Below are 22,832 nucleotides of genomic sequence, written 5' to 3' on the forward strand. Positions count from 1 at the left end.
ATCACACGTAATACGGTGTGAGGTTTGGACGTTAAAAATCCGATATAAGTCATACCCCACGTCTCCTCTCCCAGAGAAATCATCGTATGGAAGATTTCCCCACACCGCAAAAAATGATTCCATACTATTTGTACCAAGATCTTCAATTTATCGAATAAACACAATCTTGTATTCATTACAGTGATTACTACGCAACGGTTGCAGTAATGGTGTGGCATTATTATTACTCGGCTTCGTAATGTTGGTTAGGTACTGCTTGATCGCTTTTAATATGTTTTAATAGTTGTGAGTGTAGACTATATGGTTATTTGTAACAGTTCATTCCCGTTTCAGATTTTAACAGTATAAAAGGCAACCAAGCCAGCCATTGCTATGATAATGAGAAATAAATTTTGTAAATACCAAAAATTTTAGTATCATCTTAAACACATATTTTCGTTTATAATTAAAAGAAACAAACAATTCTTTATTAAAGCGAATTTCAATAACAAACTGTCAAATAGAGACCATGACTTCGAAACTAGTGGTTATAAAACTGTGTTTCAGAAATCAGTTTCTTCCCTATCTTTATCGTGAATAAAAAATGAAATTAATTATTATTTTCATAATAACGCTCGAGTAAAGGTCTTTAATTATTAATACAGTAATATTACTAGTAGTACTATTCGATTCAACTAAAATAGGAACGGAAATGAGCACAACGTGTCGTTTTCGTGTCAAGTGTCATTAAAAATGTCATATTTCAATAATGTTTAATTTTAACTTGAATCTTACACCGTATTTAAATGTGTGTATTCTATTTCTCAACTTAGGTCTTTAATACGATTAAATTAGTGCCTGTGACGTCACACAATGGCGTAGGATCGGTCCAATTTTTTGTTTAATCCCATGGTACTGTAAAGTAAAGCGAAGCAAATTGTATTATCATAAAATTATACTAATCAGAATTATAGAGCAATTAATGTGAATTTAATTAAAAACAAGAGCTATAACAGATTAAACACTTCCTATAGCATAAATAAAACAATAAAAATATAAAAAAAAAAACTAATCTAAACGCATAAAAATAAATTAAGATCGTGACCCCGTTAACCCAATTAATTCGAACTGTGAATTTCAGTTTCTAATTCAATAAGATTGGATAGAAACGCATATTTTAATAAGAAGATAAGATAGAAACAGAAACAACAGCAGTGCTTAATATACAGAGAATGTATTGTATATGTATAAACTTAATAAAAATCTATGTACATATGTAAAAATTAATCGGAAAATCTGTTACTAAGCGTTAAACTCGATAACGTGTCGAACAATTCGGATATTTTTTTACACTTTTGTTAAGGCACAAGTAAGGTGCTTATGGGAAAAAAATGTTCCACTGGTGAGGCCGGGGCGGGCTGCTTGTAAATAATATATATCTTTACTTTTAAAGGATTACCGTATATTTGCAATGATTAAACGTAAAATTAATAAGGCATTCAACTAGAAAGTATCTTCCTTCCAAACATTATCATAATCATTAATCGTAAAACGTTGTCCATTCAATATCTGCGAAGTTATAAACGATTTTACCTTACTCATTAAAGTATAAAAAATAACAACCAATTATTAAGGAAAATACAAGCATACATAAACATTTAGTTACGGAGTAAGCGATAAACAAACATAACTAATTCTCAATGTACCAATTTATCACGTTTGAAACGGTTAGTATCGTTATCGTTTTCAGGTCACAATCTAGTTCAAATAAAGATATAGAGCCTATAACTGGATTCGCCGATTTCTCACAATAGAGCACACAGACCATTAGAAAATTGATGGCAAAAAATTAATTGAAAGCACGTGAAAACCTCGTGAGTAAAGTCTACACGTCAAACGATAAAAATTAACACATTTAGCTGTGTCTATGAGCATGAGACTGTATCAATGAGACAAGAGGAGGCCTATTTCCATCTTCTCGCTCTTCCCAGTCCATTCCTTCTTTCCAGTCATCAATCCTTCCCTTATCCCTTAAAAGCGGACAGCGCATTCTCAGAGGTCTGAGCATCTGCGAATGTTCATGGGCGGTGGTGATCGTTTACCATCAGGTCAACCACCAGCTCATTTGCCCGCTATGACATAAAAAAAAACAAGGTAAGAAAAATGTTTGATAAAGAAATTATTATTATGTTTGCTAAGCGTGGTTTCAACCTCGTTTCTTACTGTCTGAACTTCGGCTAAGCTTCAACAAAAATTTACGTTTTAACATGGTAAATATAAATTTTAATATAGTTACGTTGTTTGTGCTCAGTATTCTACTATATAATAATTAAAACGAATAAAGTTATCTACATAACATACTACGAGTTTTTAAATATACTACAATCAAAAATCTACAATAATTAATGTCTAAGTTATAATAGCTTTTTTTTTATTTTGAGCATAATGTATATCTTACATCATATAAATCTTTATTTTTACTCGCGGATACATTATTTGTCACAAAAATTTTTCAAAACGAACTTGACTGTCCTGAGTTACTAAATAAATTCAATATCCGAGTAAAATAACGTCTTTGATTCCTCCTCTGCGTAAGACTGTATTTGGTTTACAATCTCCCGTTTGTAGATTGAGTAAACTGATCATTGAGCATGCTAATGGTTAAGATATATTTCAAGATAATTGTCACAAAATCCCTGAATATTTAAAAACATGTCCGTAATGTTTAATAATATTTAAAACTTGTAGCTTGACGCATATTTACATGTCGTGTTATCCTGTAATTATTTGTCACATTTATTTTTATTTGTTAAATCTATGTATAATTTATGATGTAACAGGTGTTGGTTGACCATATTAAAGGAATAAATAAAAATGGTCAATAACGCTTCTAAAGATTGAGGTACCATTCCAGATTCTTTGAGACCGAATGACACCAAATTTTTATCAAACACAAAAAATTGTGTCAATCAGTTGAAAACCCTCGGATTATCGTGTAACTAAACCAAAAAAAGGATTCGAATTGAATCTCCTCCATTTTTGGGAACCCTGTTTGAAAAGAAAACAATTAAAATTTCTTAGAAAATCTATAAATCCACCAAAACTATGAATGACACTCATAAAGCCTCCCATATTACAATAGGTAGAAGTTGTAGGAAAACAGACTATATACTGTGTCTACTTTCATAAAGTTAATTTCTATAATTTAAATCGAATTGCAGTAAATCGTCTCGCATTCCATTGCAACAGTAACCCACTGTTATCTAATTGTATCATGAGCTGTGCCAGTAATTCAATCTGGCCACGTAATCCGACAGGCCCAAGAGAACTTTGCATAACTCGTATTATATTCTTCATGCTTAAAATTCTATATGCAGTAACTTCACGATACAGTCTAAACTAGACAATAAATATCAAAAATTTATGTGAGCATGAAAAAAATGCTTGAATTTTAAGTAGATTATTACTTTATTGTTTGTAAGATATATTTAAACTTTATCCCATCAAAAATTTAAGGATAAATGGAGAAACTGCAACTAAAGGTTTATGATATACTTATCAGAGTATCATTTGTGTCTTCACCCTAATAAATATATATATTTTTTTGTGATGAATGAAATAAGTTATTAATTTAGAAAGTAAAAAGTTCTATTTTCATCTTACTTAATTACATTTATACTCACAGAATAGTGTGAGTAAAAATGATAAAAACAACACTATTCAAAATAGCACTGATACTAATGGAGTCACCATTTTATGGCCAGATTAATAACAACACAATACACACTCGTCGGATTTAGAAGAAAAAAAAACAAAAGTGTATATTTAGAGAAGATCCACATTTTTGTTCAATAATCGTTGTTTAAAATTTGCAGCTCGATAAATATTCTAGACCAATTTAAATTGCATGAAATTGTCGAAATGTAGAATCGTGCATCCGATCGGCTTGAATTACGTCGTGAGTTTCAAATTATGCAATCGTAATGGGGAAATAGGATTGTGTATTTGCAAATTGAAGCTTAATAGTCGACAATAGTATCTTCACTGCCTTTGTTTGCCTGGATTTTTTAAAATATTTCCGAACTAGCCGAACCGCTAAGGGAAGCTAGCTATAACCGAATTCCACCAGCGGCATCGCCTGCGTAGAATACGGTTATATCGTTATCAAGGTCTAGGCTATTTGTCAAAATTGGTAAAGTGGTTTAGGTGTGAAAGAATCTTTTTATGTTTGACCATTAGGAACTTCCATACAAACTTTCATCCCCTATTTCAACCCCTTCTTTACTTTTTTTCGCAATAAAAAGTATCCTGTGTCCTTTCCCAAGTTCAGTTCTATCATCATACCAAATCGAGAGAGAGTAACAGACAGACAGTTACTTTTGCATTTATAATATTAATAGGGATTAGGAAACCGATAAACGTACACCTAGATCTTTTAGATATTGTCGCCCAAGAATGTAAAAATTCAGTCTAACCTACTATAGAAACGTTGGAAATGTTATACGTGTTAGTTGATTATACAGACAGTACGTAAAAGTTACGTCGTACATTAAAGCCTACAAAAGATAGATGTTTAAACAATGCTCAAAAGTGATTCGGTTCTCATAGTTTATAATTCTATATGGATCACAAAGACAAAGATGAAAATGGCGATGAAATCGAACGTGGGATCAATTTACCCGTTACACATTATCGGTATGACGTCACTATGTATGGTATTTTTGCTAAAAGCGTAGCTCGTACATATTCATATATTAATTTCCTTTTGTAACGTGTCGTCCAGTGGAAGGTTTGGATTCATTTAATATATTTAAAATGGAGATTGAGTGGTGTAAGTTTGACAATTGTTTTCATTTAAAATCTATAATTATAAAAAAACTAAGCGGATAAACTGAGTTCTAGATTTAACAGTTTCGACATATTCGGTGTATTAATGCTATAATTGGTCATATTTACACATTTACTTACTCAGTTAGGTTTTCACGTGCGTTTTAATAAATGACTATTCAAATATCTCAATAAACAAACCGTAGCGTTTACATCTCAATAGAATATAATTAATATATTGGCTTAACCGAAACCTGTTTTGTGAAATGCGACTCCACCAGTTGCAGACAATTGTATCAGACGTCTAGTGAGCTAGAGTGTATATCGAATTACTGCTTCGAGTGTTGAAGACTTATAAATTTTGGTACCTATGTGTAGACGGTTTTGAGCTACAATTTTGTTCGTCCTTTATAGTGTTTGTTATTCGAATTAGACATATTATACCTGTTTCACGTTGAATGAATCTTAAAAAAGAATTGGATGTTTGTAAATTTTTGGTTTTGTATCAGAATATTCTATTTTCTTACTCGAAGATATATTTAAATCCTTCTTTTGTTAAAAGTTAAACGCACATATAAGATGATGCGTAGAATAGTGTTTAGTGTATTACACAGTATTTATGTAAAAATTGAATCGCTAAATATCAATGTAAATATATGTATAGGAAAAGTATCTTTCCGCATACACGTTATAAGCATTATTTTTGTTAAGAATAAATAAATATTTTACCATGTTATGAAGATATTCATTTAATAAAATCAATGAACGTCAACGTTTATGAAATTTGTCCAATATAAGCTGCGATTAAACCACAAACAAGGCTTATTGTCGCTCAGCTAAACATTGATTCCCATATTACTCGGCAAATAATTTAGATATGAAAAGCGATTAAATTTGGAGAAAAGCTCGATTCTCATTACACAAAGAAATGTCATAAGTTTCTATTCTACGAGTAAAAAAAAAACATCATCAACTGACAAACAATTGCTTAAGATAGAAACCAAAGCGTGCTTGCGTGCACGGACAAATGATTTAAGATATGTACAAACATGGCGGCTCTAATGACTTACAAACTGTTTGTTTCCTTGCACTCACGCAAACAAGAGACAAGTTAGGGTTGATACGTAAATGGAGAGTTCAGGTGCGCCCACGCCGCGGCCGGCGAGTGCTACACTTTGCTGAGGGAGGGAGGGCACGGCGCAGCACCGCGAGTTAGCCCTGCGCCGCGATATCGGACGGACGTGCCGCCGCCGCTCGTACAGTGAAAGTGCTGAACAAAAACACGAACAGCTCGCTCGAAAGTCGTCAGTGTCAAACGCCTTTTTAAAACCTGCCGGCAATGTCATGCCGTTAACAGCAAGAGTGTTATTTACATGAACGAGTGCGTTTAACTCAGATTGTTTATCATTTTCACTTTCTATAACAAATGTACGTTTTTATTATTATACTGCTTGTTTCGTCACGGCTCAGTTCGGTCCATTACAGTTACTATGTGTTACTTCATCGTTTATCTTCGACCGGCATTCTCAAAATGTACTTGACTTACAAACAAGACTTTACGATTTGCAACATGTTTCGCATACGCAAAGCTTACGAAAGACCAATAAACTTTTAGATAAGGTGTTTCTTACATAGATTCAAAACCGGTAATACCGCTTCATTAATTTAATGATGATACTTAAGTACCATACGTCACAAAGACCAATATTTCAACTTCCTGTTCCCTAAATGATATAATCTTAAATTATTATGCTATTTTCAATAAGTAAGGAATTCGCATTTCCGCGATAGACACACTGAAGTAAACACTGAGAAATGCATATGTATGTGGGCGCGTATGTAAATCAGGTCAGGAGTTATACAAGATTGCGTGTAGCGGAAGCCAAACCTTCGTCTCAACCCACTAGCCTACACTAGCCGGAACCAAAAACCGCATTAAATTCATGATTGCTCACGATTGAATTACAATTTGAGAGACTTACTGAGATGTTTAACATTCTATTTGTGATTTACCTTACCTCACCTAATTTACCATATTTAATATGCCATGTTAACGATGTGGCCAGAGCTATGGCATATACAGAACTTCAAAACCGTGCGTAGAAGTTTGGAGCCTTAAAAGCATTTGATAGAAAAAGGCATGGCTAGAAACTTAGTTTACATTCCACGATGCCTTCCATATAATGGTATTATCTCAAATATTGAAAATTGGTGCATCTTTTATCCCAAAGTAAATTGATTTTCAATCATAAACTAAAACCACAAATCACAATCCTAAAAGCTTTCTATACACCGTCAATGAATCATTTACACATTTCTAGTCGTGAAAATCGAGAATATCCTGTTTTAGATAAATGAGTAATTGATTGAAATTTCGCGGAACAACTGCAGCTATTGTGTCGCAACTCGAAATGCTCTGATTGCAACGCCATCGCCATATACAAACACAGGTTTCTATTCAATTGTGTAACGGCTCTAGATAAACTCAGCCTATAGTTGAGCTGATTGGCCATGTAATTGAGCAAAGAAGACTCGTAAAATTTGCATAACCCAGATCCATTGTGATTGGAAGCCCTTTACTTGGGTCTATTGAAATTCCAATAGTTAGGAAAATTACGAGTAAATTGCCTACAGCAGAACATCTGTCCTAAAGGTTCTTGAAAATTCGATTCATAATATTGCCTATAATAAACTTAATTTGTCTTGAATTGACTATTTAACTATATTCAACCTGTACCCGAATAAAAAATTAGGCAGGCACAACAGAGGAAATACGTTTTAAATGCAATAAAAAGAATATAAGACCTGGAATAATTTTAAAGAACATTAAATATCATGCCAAAATGACTAAACGATTACATTACACAGCATTGAAAACAAGAAAAAAAAATGAGATCTCAATACCGATTGTACTGGTTGACCCTGAGCCGGCGACCGTTTCGTTTTCCTCGATCGTGTATAATAAATGGAATTAAAAATATACAACTTACGGATTAACTTTGAACTCTTTGACATTCTGAATAGATCTTGGGAACACATATTCTAAGATTTTAGCTTTGTTATGAAGCAACTTTAATACATAATGAAAGTATACTCAATCCTTTGTAAGCATTTGCATTTAAGACGTAATTATCAGCAATATTTTAGGTACATTTCTATTTAAAACTTTTTGCTTAAACAAAACAACCTGAATTATAATGCACTCTTCTAACATTAAACTTACGTTAACACTGACGCCTTTCAGAACTTTATAAAGTGATAAGCGATTACAGTGATGTGATGATCAATGTTAATAGTGATGATGTGAAAATGGTGCAAAATGGTGGCAGAGAGGCCTCCAGTGAACGGCGGAGTCGGTCCGCCGAGGCCGCGAACTTTCCGAAGGAATTGTGGCGATCAAGGTGCTTTAGACTTCTGATTATGCGTTAATCGTGGTCATATTTGGACAGTGATGACGCGATACACCTTCATGACTCAGTCCATATGACATAACGAATATTTTGATGCTCTGATCAAATTTCTAACTGCTAACTGCTCTGAACTAATTTTAATATAACTTTTAAAATATTTATATGGTTCCACTTATGATCATGCTTCCATAGATATTTAAATGTATATCCAGTATGAGTTAATTGCAACAAACGAAGTCTAAAGCACCCTTATTTTTAGTGTCCGTGTGTTCGCCGACAAAAGTGTACATAGATACAAATGCAAAAAGCCCGTATTATAGTCGAAACGATGAGCAGAGAAGAGTGCTAAAAGATTCGGATGCGGTGAAGTTCATAGACGTTCTGCAACAGAGCTGGTGGTTGGATGTGAGAACCATCCTTCGAGATGGCGAGTTTGAGACACAAGACCTGGTTGCGTTTGTTGGTACGTTTATTTCGATATCATCGTCATCAGTCTATACTTTATTCTTGCGCGATTTCTTCTATATGTTTAGGTCAATTCATTGCTCTTACTCTAATTTTGAAAGCTATTCACACTGCGATAATTAATTTAGGCTAAAGCTTCATAGCTTGAGATATTCTACTAATAGCTATCAACAATGAATTTAAAGCTAAGTAAGGCGCATTATTCGCATAAGTAGTGTCAGCTGTTTTACTGCAAATTGCGGCGATAAAAATGTTATAATGCGATACGCGTTTCGATAAAACAAGATTGTTCTCACGGAAATCAGTTACTACTCAAATAATATGTACCAAGTAAGGTATTTACGCATCTTGCAGCCTTGTAAATGGGAAATTGTTGAGTGAAATCAATTACGTAATTACTTGCGTATTATCATTATTGTTTTCTCATAAATAATTATCATTAAAAGCCTGAGTTTAAAGGCATTGTTAATTCGTTGAGAATCTTGATAATGCATTGAAATAACTCCATTAAACTTTCGAATGATAACGAAGTATTTTGTGCTCTTTACGCATATCTAATTAGTTCACTGTTATTAGAAAAACCAGCGTCTCGGAGTAATTAGAAACAAGAAAGAATTAAGAGTATGTTTCTGCAAATATCTTGCCAACGTGTTAGGATAATGGGATCAAAGAAAAGAATTGTGACAAAAGGGAGGACTGGGATGAGTGAGTCAAACTATATATTCCTCCAGCTTTCCCATACGTAGACTGAATTTCCAAATGTAGCATTCGACTTCTACTATTTCACATTAAAGTTCTGTGGTGCGATACCTTCCCCAGGGTTAGTCGGCCGAATTCGTGTGGAAGTGTTCTCGACTCCCACATTCAGAAATAAATTATGTAATATGTGTTTACCTTCAAGATAATTTACTGTAATAATTCCAAACAACGCTTGCCGGTTGTTTATTGTTTGATGATTACAAATTTTCAATGGCTATTGTAACTGAACTGTTTACAAACATCTCCTCACTTTTTCAACAATGAATTAAAGATTATCATAGTCGATCGTTACATTGAAGAGGTTCATACGGTTTACATAATTGTGTTTGTGATTGACGGAGTGTTGTGTTCGTTTCAATGCATCCTGGAATAAGAGTTAAACTTGTTCGTAGATGTAAGTGTTAATCGACCTAAAAAGGAGGAGGGGTCTCAATTCGACTGTTTCTTTTGTTGTGTTTATTAGCTCTCGATGAGGTCAACCGTGGCAAATTTATGTGAATATTTTTTAAGAGAAAAATTTCAACTACCAAATTCCAGAAGGCGTCTGGCATTTGGTAAAGTTGTACCAATTTGAATGCGGTTTAGGTTTTTGTTAGAAATAATTCATTATACTTATTATTGTGGAAAATAAGACGTGTTTATGAAGTGACTAGCTGCGCCCCGCGGTTTCACCCGCGTCAGTCCATATCCCGTAGGAATATCGCTATCTCTTTATGTCCTTTCCCTATACAACGCATGTTTTATACAGCTTTGTTCCCTGTGTTGGATACCTCATTCTATCATTTTTTTTAAAGGCTGAGGAAAATATCTACCTTTCTTCCACCTATTTTAATATAGCGATGGGTCTCTCTTATTTATTTCAGTTTTAAAAGTTCCATCCATCTCAGAGTGCACCCAACCTTTTAAAACTCTTACCCAAAACTTGCATAAAGTTATATAAATAGTTCTGACTTTATCAACACTTCATCATTCAAATGAAACCGTAAACAATTTGAGAAATTTTCAAGTTAACATGTTTTTATACAACAAACAATTAAAATTCATATATATCAAGACAAAGTAAATAATTAGTTAAAAGAAAAGCTTTTATTTCACATGCATTTATTCAATTGGTCACCACGTTTCTGGCACTCATCACGATGAATCATCAGTTTTGTTTGTACGAGTATGTAATAAATGCGGTCAAGATTAACGCATAATCACGACGACCATCATGTATGGAATGTTGCATATCATTGTTTATATGGGATTCAATTTTTAAAAATGTAATTCCTCTCTAGGAAAAAGGTAACTGACCTAAGGACGTCAGTAACGTGGTGGTTGTTAAATATCAGGCCCGAGTGTAATGATTGGTTTTATTCGACCATCGACTAGTGTCAAAGATTAAGATAACGAAATGTACATGTAAACGTAATATACGAAATGAAAACTTATCATGATCTATGTTTATACTTCACAATATCAAATTCTAACGTCGGATCAAATTACAACAATTCCCTGTCAAACTTAAAAAGAATCACGCCAATCGGTTGAAAATTCATGGAGTTATAGAGGAACGAAGTAAAAAAAGAAATACACTCGAATTTTGAGATTCTTAATCTCTTTCGCTTTTGGACCCTCGGTTGAAAATACTCAATTAAATTTCCAGAAAGCGGGTAGTGGTTGCAAGGAATGTTGTGTTTTTATTATGTAAGTAAAATTGCCCTTTGCAACAGGTGCGACGCACCTGCTACAAAATACCACTGAAAAGTCAATTGGGTAAAGAAGCAAGAGCTTAATTTTTAGTTTTATAGCATTCAAATGCTTAATACAAATGAGAAGTTTATAAAGAATTGCAAATATTCGATCACGAGGTGGTATTTGAACCCGCGTTATTCCCTGTAACGTGTCAAAGGGGTATTTAGATATATAACTCCAAAAGAATAGAAGAAATTCGATAGCTGAAGCCGGAGTACGAGTGGCCGCGAGGGCAGGCGACGCTATAGCGAATGATGGTGACCGCATTCACCATAGCGTGGCAACACCTTGCTTCGTTATTTAATGTTTTCTATGCTTAGGAAACGAGATTTTTCTTCGTATATATCATGGAACAAGTAATCACAAGGGGCATTTTTATATTAGGACACACTGCTTAGGGTTAAGGGCGAAATAATTATTCACGGCATTGTTAGATACTAAAATCGAAACCACACAAGAAGCCCCGCGAAGCGAAGGGGCTCCGTCAACTTATACATGATCCATAATATATAGTTCAGCCATATAGTGTCTCGTGATCGACGCGATGAGTTTTATTCTTGTTTGTCAACCGACCTCAAAAAGGAAGGCAGTTATAAATTCGACTGAATTTTTTATGTTCGTTACCTCATAAGTTTTGACATGTTGAGTCGATTTTTATGGATGTATGGTGCTTGCCGTGTGGTTTTTAAACTTTGCCTAGTCCTGATAATTCTAATTTGTGTGTTCTAACAAAAGCATTAGGTTTCTCATACTAACAAGTAGCTCTGTAACATCCGAAATGATTGTGATAAATCAAAATAAATAATGAAATATATCACCAATTAAAGGAATTGTCAGACTTATCTTGAAAAGTCCGTCACCGTATTAATATTATATCGAAAGATACCTAAGTACATATACTGTCCTAGACGAGACAGCGAGTCTAATACTTGCATTAAAAGCACGATTTCTACATACACGATAACGTTACACTATGTGCAATTTATATTTAAAAGTAAATAGCAAGTGGCGAATATGCCGTGTACTTACATAATGACGGATACACTCGCCTTGACATTTTTACGCGCCACTGGCCCGGGGTTCGAGAAAGTGCAGACGTGCACACGAAAGTGAAGCTTAACTCCATGCATTAGAGATCAGTGTCGTTAATGAAGATCGCATATAAATTATTAATGATCACTCCTTTAATCTCTAATCAATTGCATGAAATGATTGTGGTACGTTGGCTTCTGCAGTTTTCTTTGTCTGTACTTTTGAACAGAAAGGGAAAGTGTCGTCACGTTTAATGCAGTTGGGTAAATAACAGAATGCAATGATTTTCATAAAAGCTATGTTACCAGAAATTATTTTAAAATAAAAATTCTTAGTAAAGTATTTCAATAAAAATGATCGATGGGATTTTTATAAAAAAATATTAACATAGATTATGGCATTCATAATCACTGCAAGTTATAGCTGTAAAAAATAAATTAATGTGTTGTTTTCATCATTATATTAATCTTATTTTAATCGAGAATATTAATCAACTAGTTAAACTACGGTCTTTCACATTGAGAACTGTCCATAGTTTTTGGGAACTAAAATAAGAAGAATATGTTTATTTGTTATCATTTCAAAATAAAATGTCACATTCCAGATTGCGACACAAGCGACTCCGGTCATCTCTACGAGTCGCTGGAGCCCGCGACGCCTCCGCGCCCAGCTAGGCCTTCGCCCCCAGCGCCTCCCGCACACCCCGCGCACCCTGTGGGGGGCACACCAGCCTTGATAGACGATGATTTCGATTCGTTCGACAGCGATACTGATGACGATGACAGGGTAAAGAGTTTTTAATTTATTTTCGTCTACAATTTAATACCTTTTTGCCACACTGGAAATATTACCGCTTTAAGACGTCTCGGTAACCCCACAAGTTGAAGTAAATGTAGGTTAGGCTATACGAAACAAACTAATGTGAAAATAACTTGCAATAATTAAGTTAGGTCAGAGCTTTCTTTTCTGAGACAGTTATAAGCATTTATAAACATATGTTTTAAAATACTTTTCACTTAGTTTAAAATGTTTTTAATATTTTAAACTAATAAGTTACAGTTTCTAATTTAAATGTGAAAGTAAATGATATAATTTAATGCTGCAATGCATGAATTAAAAACTATTTAACTAATCTAAGATGCAACTTTTCTTTCTTAACATATTCAAGGTGATTTTTCGAACGAACTAGCAAGTTTCATTTAAAAAGAAAAATCTTTTTTTTTTTGCAATTAAATGCAACGATGTCAATAACAAGGAAGTAGTAAGTAATGTTTACTAACAAGTTTTATTATGTTTTTTAGAGTGTGCAACCCCAATCGCCGCCAGCGTTGCCGGCTTCAAGGCTTCCAACCCCGCCTAACGGAGGAGGGCAATACACGTTAACAAAAATTGCGAGCGCGGCCCAGAAGAAAATGAGGCAGATCAAAAGAAATCTCACTAAACGTTATTCAGGTATGTAATAAATTAAAAAATAAAAAAAATAAAAAAGGAGTTTCCGATACCGGGAATCGAACCCGAGCCTCCTGGGTGAGAGCCAGGTATCCTAGCCACTAGACCATATCGGACGTTGAGCTGCCTGTTGAAAATAAGCACTATATTGTGGGGTTAATTTATCTATAGTTTTAATTTTAAAAATTTAGAAATAAAATAATTTCCGATACCGGGAATCGAACCCGAGCCTCTTGGGTGAGAGCCAGGTATCCTAGCCACTAGACCATATCGGATATTAGAGGTCTGTTGGAAATTAGCACAATTTTATTACTCTCATATTATTTAGACATCTTTATTTTGTCCGTAAATATGTACCTTTACCGATAAAATCGTTTGTGATCATTGCTCCAAGGTACAGTAAAAAAACATACTAGATTGCTATCACATCCAACCAATTTTATCATAATTTTATTTACATATATCCATACAAGCTTTAGTTTTAATAAACTGGGAATCGAATTTGCGATTTTGACATGTGAGTCACAAGCTAATAATTTTTAATAACAACCTCACCTCACACTTTCAAAATTTCAAAGCGATTTCTTCTTGTTCACAGTCGCCATGGACGCAAAGACATTTACGAAGTCAAACCAGAACCCCACATACGACGTACCGAAAAACCAGTCCAAGACAAAATCGCCTGTATACGAGAACTACCAAAAGCCGGAAATCCAGCACCTCTACAGTAACATCAATTTCGATAAGCATAAGACTGAAAATCCCCTGGCAAAGATAACTGGGACGTTCAAGGAGGAACTAAAAACTGTGATGGATAAGAAAGACAGAAGCGAGAAGCGCTTAAGTTCAGAAATGCCGCCTCCATTGCCGGAGAAGGTACAAGAGAAACCAACAACGCCAACTGAAGTGAAGAAGGATAGCGGGACATTGTCTAGAAAGGCGTATTTCTCTTTTAAATCTAGATTTAGACGCGCCACGTCAATGGCGGTGGATATCAATGATGTGCCTAGCGCGTTGAAGATCACCAATTCGACATTCTACTTGACCGACTCCATGGATGGTGACTCGGGTTTCAGTAATTGGTAAGTTTCTGAAAAAACTTACTTAATATAAAACTGTATACTACTATATTAAAATTTTTGTTAGATATTAAGAGAGTAATTGATTGAAGTGATTCATATTGTATAATATGACATACACAGTTCGTATATCTACATTTTTTAAACCAACGCCATCTAGTATCTCTGAACAACTTTTAAATTTTAACGTTATTCACAACAAAGTCTACATTATTAGTAACGTATAAAACCTATTTCATAATGTTAAATTAGATTTATTATTTTGCTTTAAATTCGAAATGAACTGTGTAGCTACGTATGTGTGAAAACTATTTTATAACCGATTTATATAAACTTGGCTATTTTCATATCTCCTCAGTAGTAAAGAAGTTAATTATAATTGCCCAATTATAACTAACAGTATTAAATAATTGAGTTAATAAGCAATATAAAATAAAAGTTAATATTTTTGTAGAGGTAAAACTATGGTTTTACCTCTACAAATATAACTAACTATGGTTAGAAATTTTGATTCAATTTATAAATGAAGGACACACACACACACAATAATTAATTTTAAATTCTATTTAAATCAACATGTTTTTGTATGTATGTTTTTGTATATTGTCCAGCAGCGACAGTGCGAACACCGAAGCCCTATCACCACACAGCCGAGGTACGAGACTCCGGCCCGGCTGGGCCGAGTCCTCCCCGTGCCTCGCGCTCGAGCGGCCCTCCCTCCCCCCGCCGCCGCCGCCCGCCCCGCACCCGCACACTGACCTTAGCGCTGTCAACGAAGGTCAGATATAGACGTCAACTGTTAAAATTTAGAACGTTTTTCGCTAGTTTGGTCTTGGAATGGGTTTCGAAATTTAATTTTTTAATCGGGTTTATGGAGTACTGGTTGATTATAAAATGTGATTTTGAGTAGAGGTTGGGTTGCGATTTAGAATTTATAATGGATATTCGAAATCTGAATTTCGAATAACGTTTACAGTAATGGTAAATTTAAATAATTATTTTGTCATGATAAGTTTTTAATTTTAGAATTTAGTTATGATTTTGAAATTTCATTAAATTTTTAAAGTATTATAGTGGGGTACAGAATTGTATTTTGTTTTAAATTGAATAGCAGAACTGCTATTAGTTATAATTAAATTAAGGGGTTTGGTAGCTTAATAGACATTACATTTTGGGTAAATAAACTCTTACATTTCCTAAAACGTTTTAAAAGACACAATTTTAAATTTGACAAATGAGGTTTCAACTATTCTATCATAAAAAATTACTACTTACAAAACAGTCTTACAGACTACAGTTGACGTCTTCGAGCCATATTAATGGTTTTAAATGATATTGATTGGAGAACATAGCGAAGACAGCGCTAAATAAAGGTCAGACCTCTGGCTCACTGGATATTTATATAAACTCATTGTAATAATTAAATTTCTCAATTTTCCTATTACGTAGTTACGCTCCATTCTTTCATATCTATAAGCTATGAAAATAACTCTCTCTTGCTAATGATTTAAATGATAGAAGATTCTATTTTGTATCAACTGAGCGATGTTATAACTTCTGATGTCAATGGAGATTAATTAGCTGACATATTGTAGGGAACAAATTTTGTGCATATTTCATAGCGATATTCAGTTATATAAAAAATAAAAGATAAATATAAATAAAGATAATAAAATAATGATAATTTTTGATCCAATCTACATACATAAATTCATAATTATATTGTCTCTTTCATGTACGAATGTGTAAATAAAGAAATGAGAGACAAAAAATGTGTATAATTTATATAACTGTACGCCATCGTGTAATGAGAAAAATATATACATATAAAATATATTAAAAAAATGTAAAATTATAAACACAAAATACAATTTTATTATGCACCTACCTACAAGGAAAGACGTGAGATAATTATAAGTGTCATTATGTTAAAAATATTTTTATCTTCACGTTTACCTACATACATAAACACGTGTATGTGACGAAGTGTTTTCTGGAAGTTTCTCTTTTTATTTGTTGTTTTCATTTTAAACATGTGCGCTCGTCAGCTCCATACCTCATAGGAAGGAAATTTATTTCAAGTATTTGGCATGATGTGGTTGGGAAAACTGGAGTAGTAGCAAAAAATTGTGAAAAATAAGAGATTTTTTTTGTATGTCATAGCGGGCAACTGAGCTTGTGGTTGGCCTGACGGTAAGCGATCACCACCGCCCATGAATATAGCATTTCTATCGTATGTGCCAGAGCGGAGATCTGTTTTTCGAATGTATATGATAATATATTTCTTTGGCCTAATACTCTGTAACGTAGAAAGACTTATTTAACGTTAGCTTTAAAGGTGTCGTTAATTAGTACTAATTGTAAGAGTTACTTAGAAACAAAGATTTTTAATGTTAATGAAAAATTTAGAAAATTTTAAAACATATTTTCCTTATTTTTTTATTTATGTTAAATATCTAATAATAAAGTTTATATAGACTATTCAGTGAGCAGGGGATGGTTATGGTACACTTCACAGCTCTCGTGTTGTATGTTCTGCACTGTGTCTATTGTCTATTACGCATTTATGTCGCAGTAGAATCACTACGTAGTATAAAACAAGGTTCCGCTGTTTGTCCGAATGTATATATGTATATATCTATGCTTATATCTTCAAGGGATTTTGATGGTTTCATTGATAACGCGATTCGAGGATTCTATCGCGATTATATTGTACTAGCGGTCTGCCCCGGCTTCTCCTATATAGCCTATGTCACTCAGTGAAAATGCAGCTTTTATTTAAAGTTTTAAAAAAAATTGCCTCATCTTTCACGTAATACAAAAAAACACTATATTTTTTTACGCTGTCCTAGTGCCTGAGAGACATTTACGAGGTGAAATGAGTAAATTATTATAGAAATATACAGAGACTTAATAACTACAAAAGGTAAAAAAAAATGTATCCGAAGCATTTTTTATTTATTTATTTAAAAACTCGTTAGATTCGCGTTTTTGCCCCACTCATGACAATATATGTACAATATATTCTGTTAAACGTTCTGGTTTACTGCGACATAGTGATAAATCCCATCTTCTTTGAATGCAAGACATAATATTTAGAAACACATGCATGCTGCTACAATTCAGTGATTCTCAACCTTTTTTTTTGTTGCGGCACACGACACGATTCACGATTTCAAAATTTGGTGGATCACAAAAAAAAGATAAAAATTATTTACTTACTACAACACACAGCATAAATAGTTCATGAAAAAAACAATAATAACTACACTTTTATTAACAGATTAATTAAAATATTTTTCTTTTTAAATGATATGATTTAATAATATTAACATTATAATATATTTGCAAAATTTGGCGTCACATGAAAGTGCGTTTAAGTTGAGAATCACTGTGCTACATTATTTATACATACATAGTACCTTCATGTCATGTTGTGTTTAATATTGCATTTAAATCACATTGTTTTTGAAATTTAATTTATTAGAGCATTATTTTAAATTTGACAACTGAATGAAACTCAAAACAACCTTGTAGATTTCAAAAGCGTTATCAAATCGATGGACATATGTTATTTAAGTTAGTTATAGTAATAAAATATATAATATTAAATATCGTAGAAATATAGATGGCGTCTGTGTAATGTCCAATCTATACAATGTTTTTTTTTCAATAGAATTTCAAATATCAAGAATTACATTAACAAAGAGAATGATTGCAGCGATTTACCTTAGACACAAATTACTTAAAATACCCAGTGTTTCTCAAAGTTTCTTGCAAAAAAAATAATTAGAATTAAAAGAAATTATTATATTTAATTAAAGAAAAAAATAATTAAAAAGAATTAGAATAATTATACATATCAAATAAATATATTATTAGTTAAAACAACTTAAAACACGATCTAACGATATAATCAACTAAATTCTCATTTGCTCTTATACAGAGCATACGTAAGCAGGTATATGACAAACACATGTGTGATTTTTTTATTTATAATTCAAAAGTAATTAAGGCATAGATATAATAGAACTTCAACGCGGTATTCTACTTATACTACATACTTTAATGTCCCTTACAAATTATTTTTTCGTTATTCTTTTAAACATACGTTTTACATTGTCTATTTAAAATTTTAACCTCGTTTAGCTGCTGTACTATAACTCTTAAGGTTATATCAGTAGATTATCTCCCGTAATTCTCGTAAACACAAAGCAACAATGTTTTCGTTCCAATTCCCACATTGAGAACCGCTGGCTGGCCGTTGCATCAGAGAAACGTGGGTGACAGATCAAAGGCGTAGTTACATCAGTTGTCCTTCCACTTTAATACTCTGTGCACGTTCGAATTTTAAACGGCTTTTTATATTGTTTATAGTTCTTTATATTACCAGCCTACGTATTTAATTTTTAATATTGTTTTTAGAATAAAACTTATTATTATGTGATAGTGCTAGTGTTGTGAGTAGTGACGTTCGAATTTTAAATATTTTGTTAAAACGAATAAAATATACAGCGTCTATGGTGATGGGCCGTGAGTGACGTTTTCTAAAGCATGTAAATTGCATGTTTTATTATCTATGCACTTTATGAGAATGCGACACATAATGTCCTTTGTGTTGGTACATTGAGCGCTGACTATATTGGAATACTACACAGTCATTTCGTCCTTACATAGGTTGAAAAGACATTGTGGGAAGTAAAAAATTAAGATCTGTTACATTGTATTATTTGTTATTGAATGACCTTCGTTATAATTGACTACATATGATCCGAGTTTTTTGCGTTAATTGTAAACTTCTTTTAGAATTGTGCAATTTTATTACAAAATCAGATATCTTAAATAGACATCGTCGTGAAGTAACTATAATTAATTGCGATGAACTCATCTAACAAATAATTACAAGGTATATAATTTGACAGATGCTATCTATTCAATTACATTGATCTTATCATATTTATTAACAAACCTTTGCACATCATAAAGTCAGTTCGCTTAATGGACCATTTTCACAATTATCTGTTTACATTTTTCAACGAGAATTGATGTGGTTTATTTTATGTTACCACAACTTTTTTTGTTAAAATGAAAAAATTATACAGTGAGCGAAACTTCGAATTTCCTGTTTATAGATCGACGGTAGTTTGGCAATCAATTTTATTTTATGTGATTTTTATTTTAAGTATTCCTTAATCAATTTATCTTTAGGAAATCTTATTTAGTTACAATGTAGATTTAGAAATATGTAACAATCTATTGAAATGTATTTTCTAGATCTCAATTCAATACAAAATCTAGGGTAAGCCATAATCCAATAAGTTTTGAAGCTCCGCTCACTGTAAACATCGCGCGCTATTCTATTATTTTCAAATATTTAAAAATGGAACAGAACTGAAACGGCTGTTGCCGACGCTATCGAGGAAGGAGAAGACGCCGCGCACACGCACCTCGTGGTACGCGGAGTGTGGCGCTGACACTGCGCCCGCGCATACTTCCAACTCTTCGTGGTATGTTCTAGAATGTTTTTATGTTTAAATGATCACAAACTTGATAGAACAGAGTTTCGACGTGAATAACTTCAACCTCCGATTACAGTATATTCCTTGCCTTTATTTAGCCAATATTATAGTCATCTCATTAACGATATTATTAAAAGTCGTGTCGTCGCCCCTTTTGTTACTAAATGATATAATTTCCTTGATTCATTTCCTACAAATCACACAAGCATAAATTATACATATTCGTTTCTTTCATCGTCGTTATATTTCAAAAACCAACGAAATATGTTTTTAAATTCCAACCTATATATAAATCAAAACTAAATCTCATAGTCAGAAACCTCTTTATACGTATATACTTTTACAAGTATTAATGAAAAGTAATTTCTTTAAAACTGCCACCGTTTCGCAATGTCTGTTCTACCGAGAAGAATGGGCGAAAAACCTGACTATTTTATATTTAATTTTATTAAATTTTATGATCGCGATAATTCATATATGATAGAGTATCAAAATACATATTATATTATAATCAATCCATATATTATAGAGTATAACTAAACCTCCAACTCCAAAGCTTCTTAATTGTTAAGTTCACGTGGAGTGGATGCGATGACGTCGCGTCGCGGTGACTCACCAGCCAGTTTGCTGGACCACCGTTATTGGCACAGGTTATGCGTGGAAGCGGCTTTGATTTGTATGAGGAACTGTCTCCGTTGAATTTATGGATTAATTCAACGGAGTTTTGTATTAAGTAGAACATGAGAACTTTTGAATATACTTAGTGTTTATATGCTCTAGCGTGATGATCATGTGTAATATTCAAGACGAGACCGACATATAAAACCTAATTAGTACGCTTGTTAAATATCTTATACTTATTGTTTTTATTGTTATTTTTGACTCTTCCATGGCGTTTTTTGTAAAGTCAAATTTAAATTAAATTTTGCTCTAACAAAAAATCGCTCGTCGCTTGTAAAATCGATCATTCAAACCGCGACCGCTCATGTCTTGTAATACAATAATCTTTTATAAGTATATAGTATATCAGCAAATACTGGTCAACGGTGTTACGAATCCTCAGTCATGTTTTCCTCTCTCTACCAAACAAATCATTGAGCGGAAATGGTTCGTTAATAAACCGTTAAATTTTAAATAATCTGTGCTTATTTGCTGTCTCTTTCGTAACGTGTCTGTGGTTAAGTTCTGTATTTTTAAAAGTTTTAAAAATGGAATTGCGATAATTTTGGTATGTTTATTTATCTTAATGGATTTTATTCGAAATTTAAAACAGACATACATTCATTTGGCACCAAAGGCCCATAATATGGGAAAAGGATCCAGCCTATATTAATAACTATAAATCATAAACTAATAAAGTATGTCTAATTTTAAATATGTGACATATACATAAATGACTTAAAACAAATAAATTATACAATAATATCATTATATTTATACTTTACGTTTATTACCTCATAACTTTTTACACGGTTGAACTGATTTTTATGATTTTTTTTTTATATGAAAGCTGGTGTCTCACATGTTTAGTTTAGACAGTTTAGTTCTTTTTATAAAAGCTCTAAGATTTGGTAGGTAAGTTACGCTTCGTATACAAGTGCATTTTATTGTGTCAATCGCTTTGTGAATTTGAAGTGAAATGCTGTGAAAGCTTTTAACTAGAAACTAATTATACGGATGTTACATATTCAAGACTAGTAATAGATATACATTTCCTTGGTGCAGTCATTACAATGCTCATTTAGATCACGTTTCTTTCCTGGTGGAAACGAAAGTCTTACATACATAACCAGAGTTTAACCTCGTATTCCTCTACAGAATAAATACAATAACCTTACTAATAAGACGTTTTTATTGTGGTCTACTAGATGAGTTTAAAGTGTCCCACGTCCGTCCCCCTTGTGTGTAAGGCAGATGAATTTCGGAATTGTATGTACTAATTTTCTTTATGAACAAATAGGTGATCAGCCTTTGTGCCCTGTGAATTCTATATATTATTTCTAAGACTAACCGAACTCAAGACCTCTCGAATCTCCATACACACCTTAACCATTAAGTCGAGGAGGTGGTCAAACTAGATGACCATGCTTAATTGAAATCCTGCATCAAAACTTTTTCTTTTTGCTGTCATTATTCACACGAATCTTAAAACGTCGGATAAATTGCTCGAAACCTGTTTAAGTGACTGCATTCCTTATAATATTGGCAACTTCCGAAACGAAACGCAAGCGAATACATTATCTTGGTCAGGTTTTACGTATTTCTACACTTAATTGCGTTAATTGAGTAGAAATTTCAGATTTATTACAAAATATACGCACCAACTGTCGATAAAGAAAGGTACATCGACCCAGATTGTGATACATTTATACAAAAACGTTATTTTTTATTGTAACTTACTAAATAAGTAAAGAAATATCCCCGAAGAAAGAGAAATCCTACTAATTCCTATTCCTTTCCTACTTGCTACTAATATTATAAATTAAAACAAGATTTAAATAAATTCATTTACCAATAAACTAAGGGCTGTAAACTTTGATGAAGTTCTCGAAGCAATGGACGCAAATTTAGCAACA

General features: G+C 33.0%; 1 protein-coding gene and 2 non-coding genes across 3 annotated transcripts in view; 1 reads left to right on the forward strand and 2 right to left on the reverse strand.

Moving 5' to 3' along the window:
- LOC119834879 overlaps window positions 1-22,832 on the forward strand; it is a 54,040-nt gene that overhangs the window by 20,451 nt on the left and 10,757 nt on the right. Inside the window, exons 4-8 of the mRNA XM_038359397.1 lie at window positions 12,814-12,995; window positions 13,511-13,661; window positions 14,257-14,740; window positions 15,349-15,515; window positions 20,127-20,244. Of these exons, the coding sequence (XP_038215325.1) occupies window positions 12,814-12,995; window positions 13,511-13,661; window positions 14,257-14,740; window positions 15,349-15,515; window positions 20,127-20,244 (1,102 nt within the window). The remainder of the gene's footprint in view (window positions 1-12,813; window positions 12,996-13,510; window positions 13,662-14,256; window positions 14,741-15,348; window positions 15,516-20,126; window positions 20,245-22,832) is intronic.
- On the reverse strand, window positions 13,703-13,774 carry Trnae-cuc. The gene has a single exon. It is a non-coding gene; the product is annotated as a tRNA-Glu (tRNA).
- On the reverse strand, window positions 13,862-13,933 carry Trnae-cuc. The gene has a single exon. It is a non-coding gene; the product is annotated as a tRNA-Glu (tRNA).

This window comes from Zerene cesonia, chromosome 20 (assembly GCF_012273895.1).
Source record: "Zerene cesonia ecotype Mississippi chromosome 20, Zerene_cesonia_1.1, whole genome shotgun sequence".
NCBI lineage: Eukaryota > Metazoa > Arthropoda > Insecta > Lepidoptera > Pieridae > Zerene > Zerene cesonia.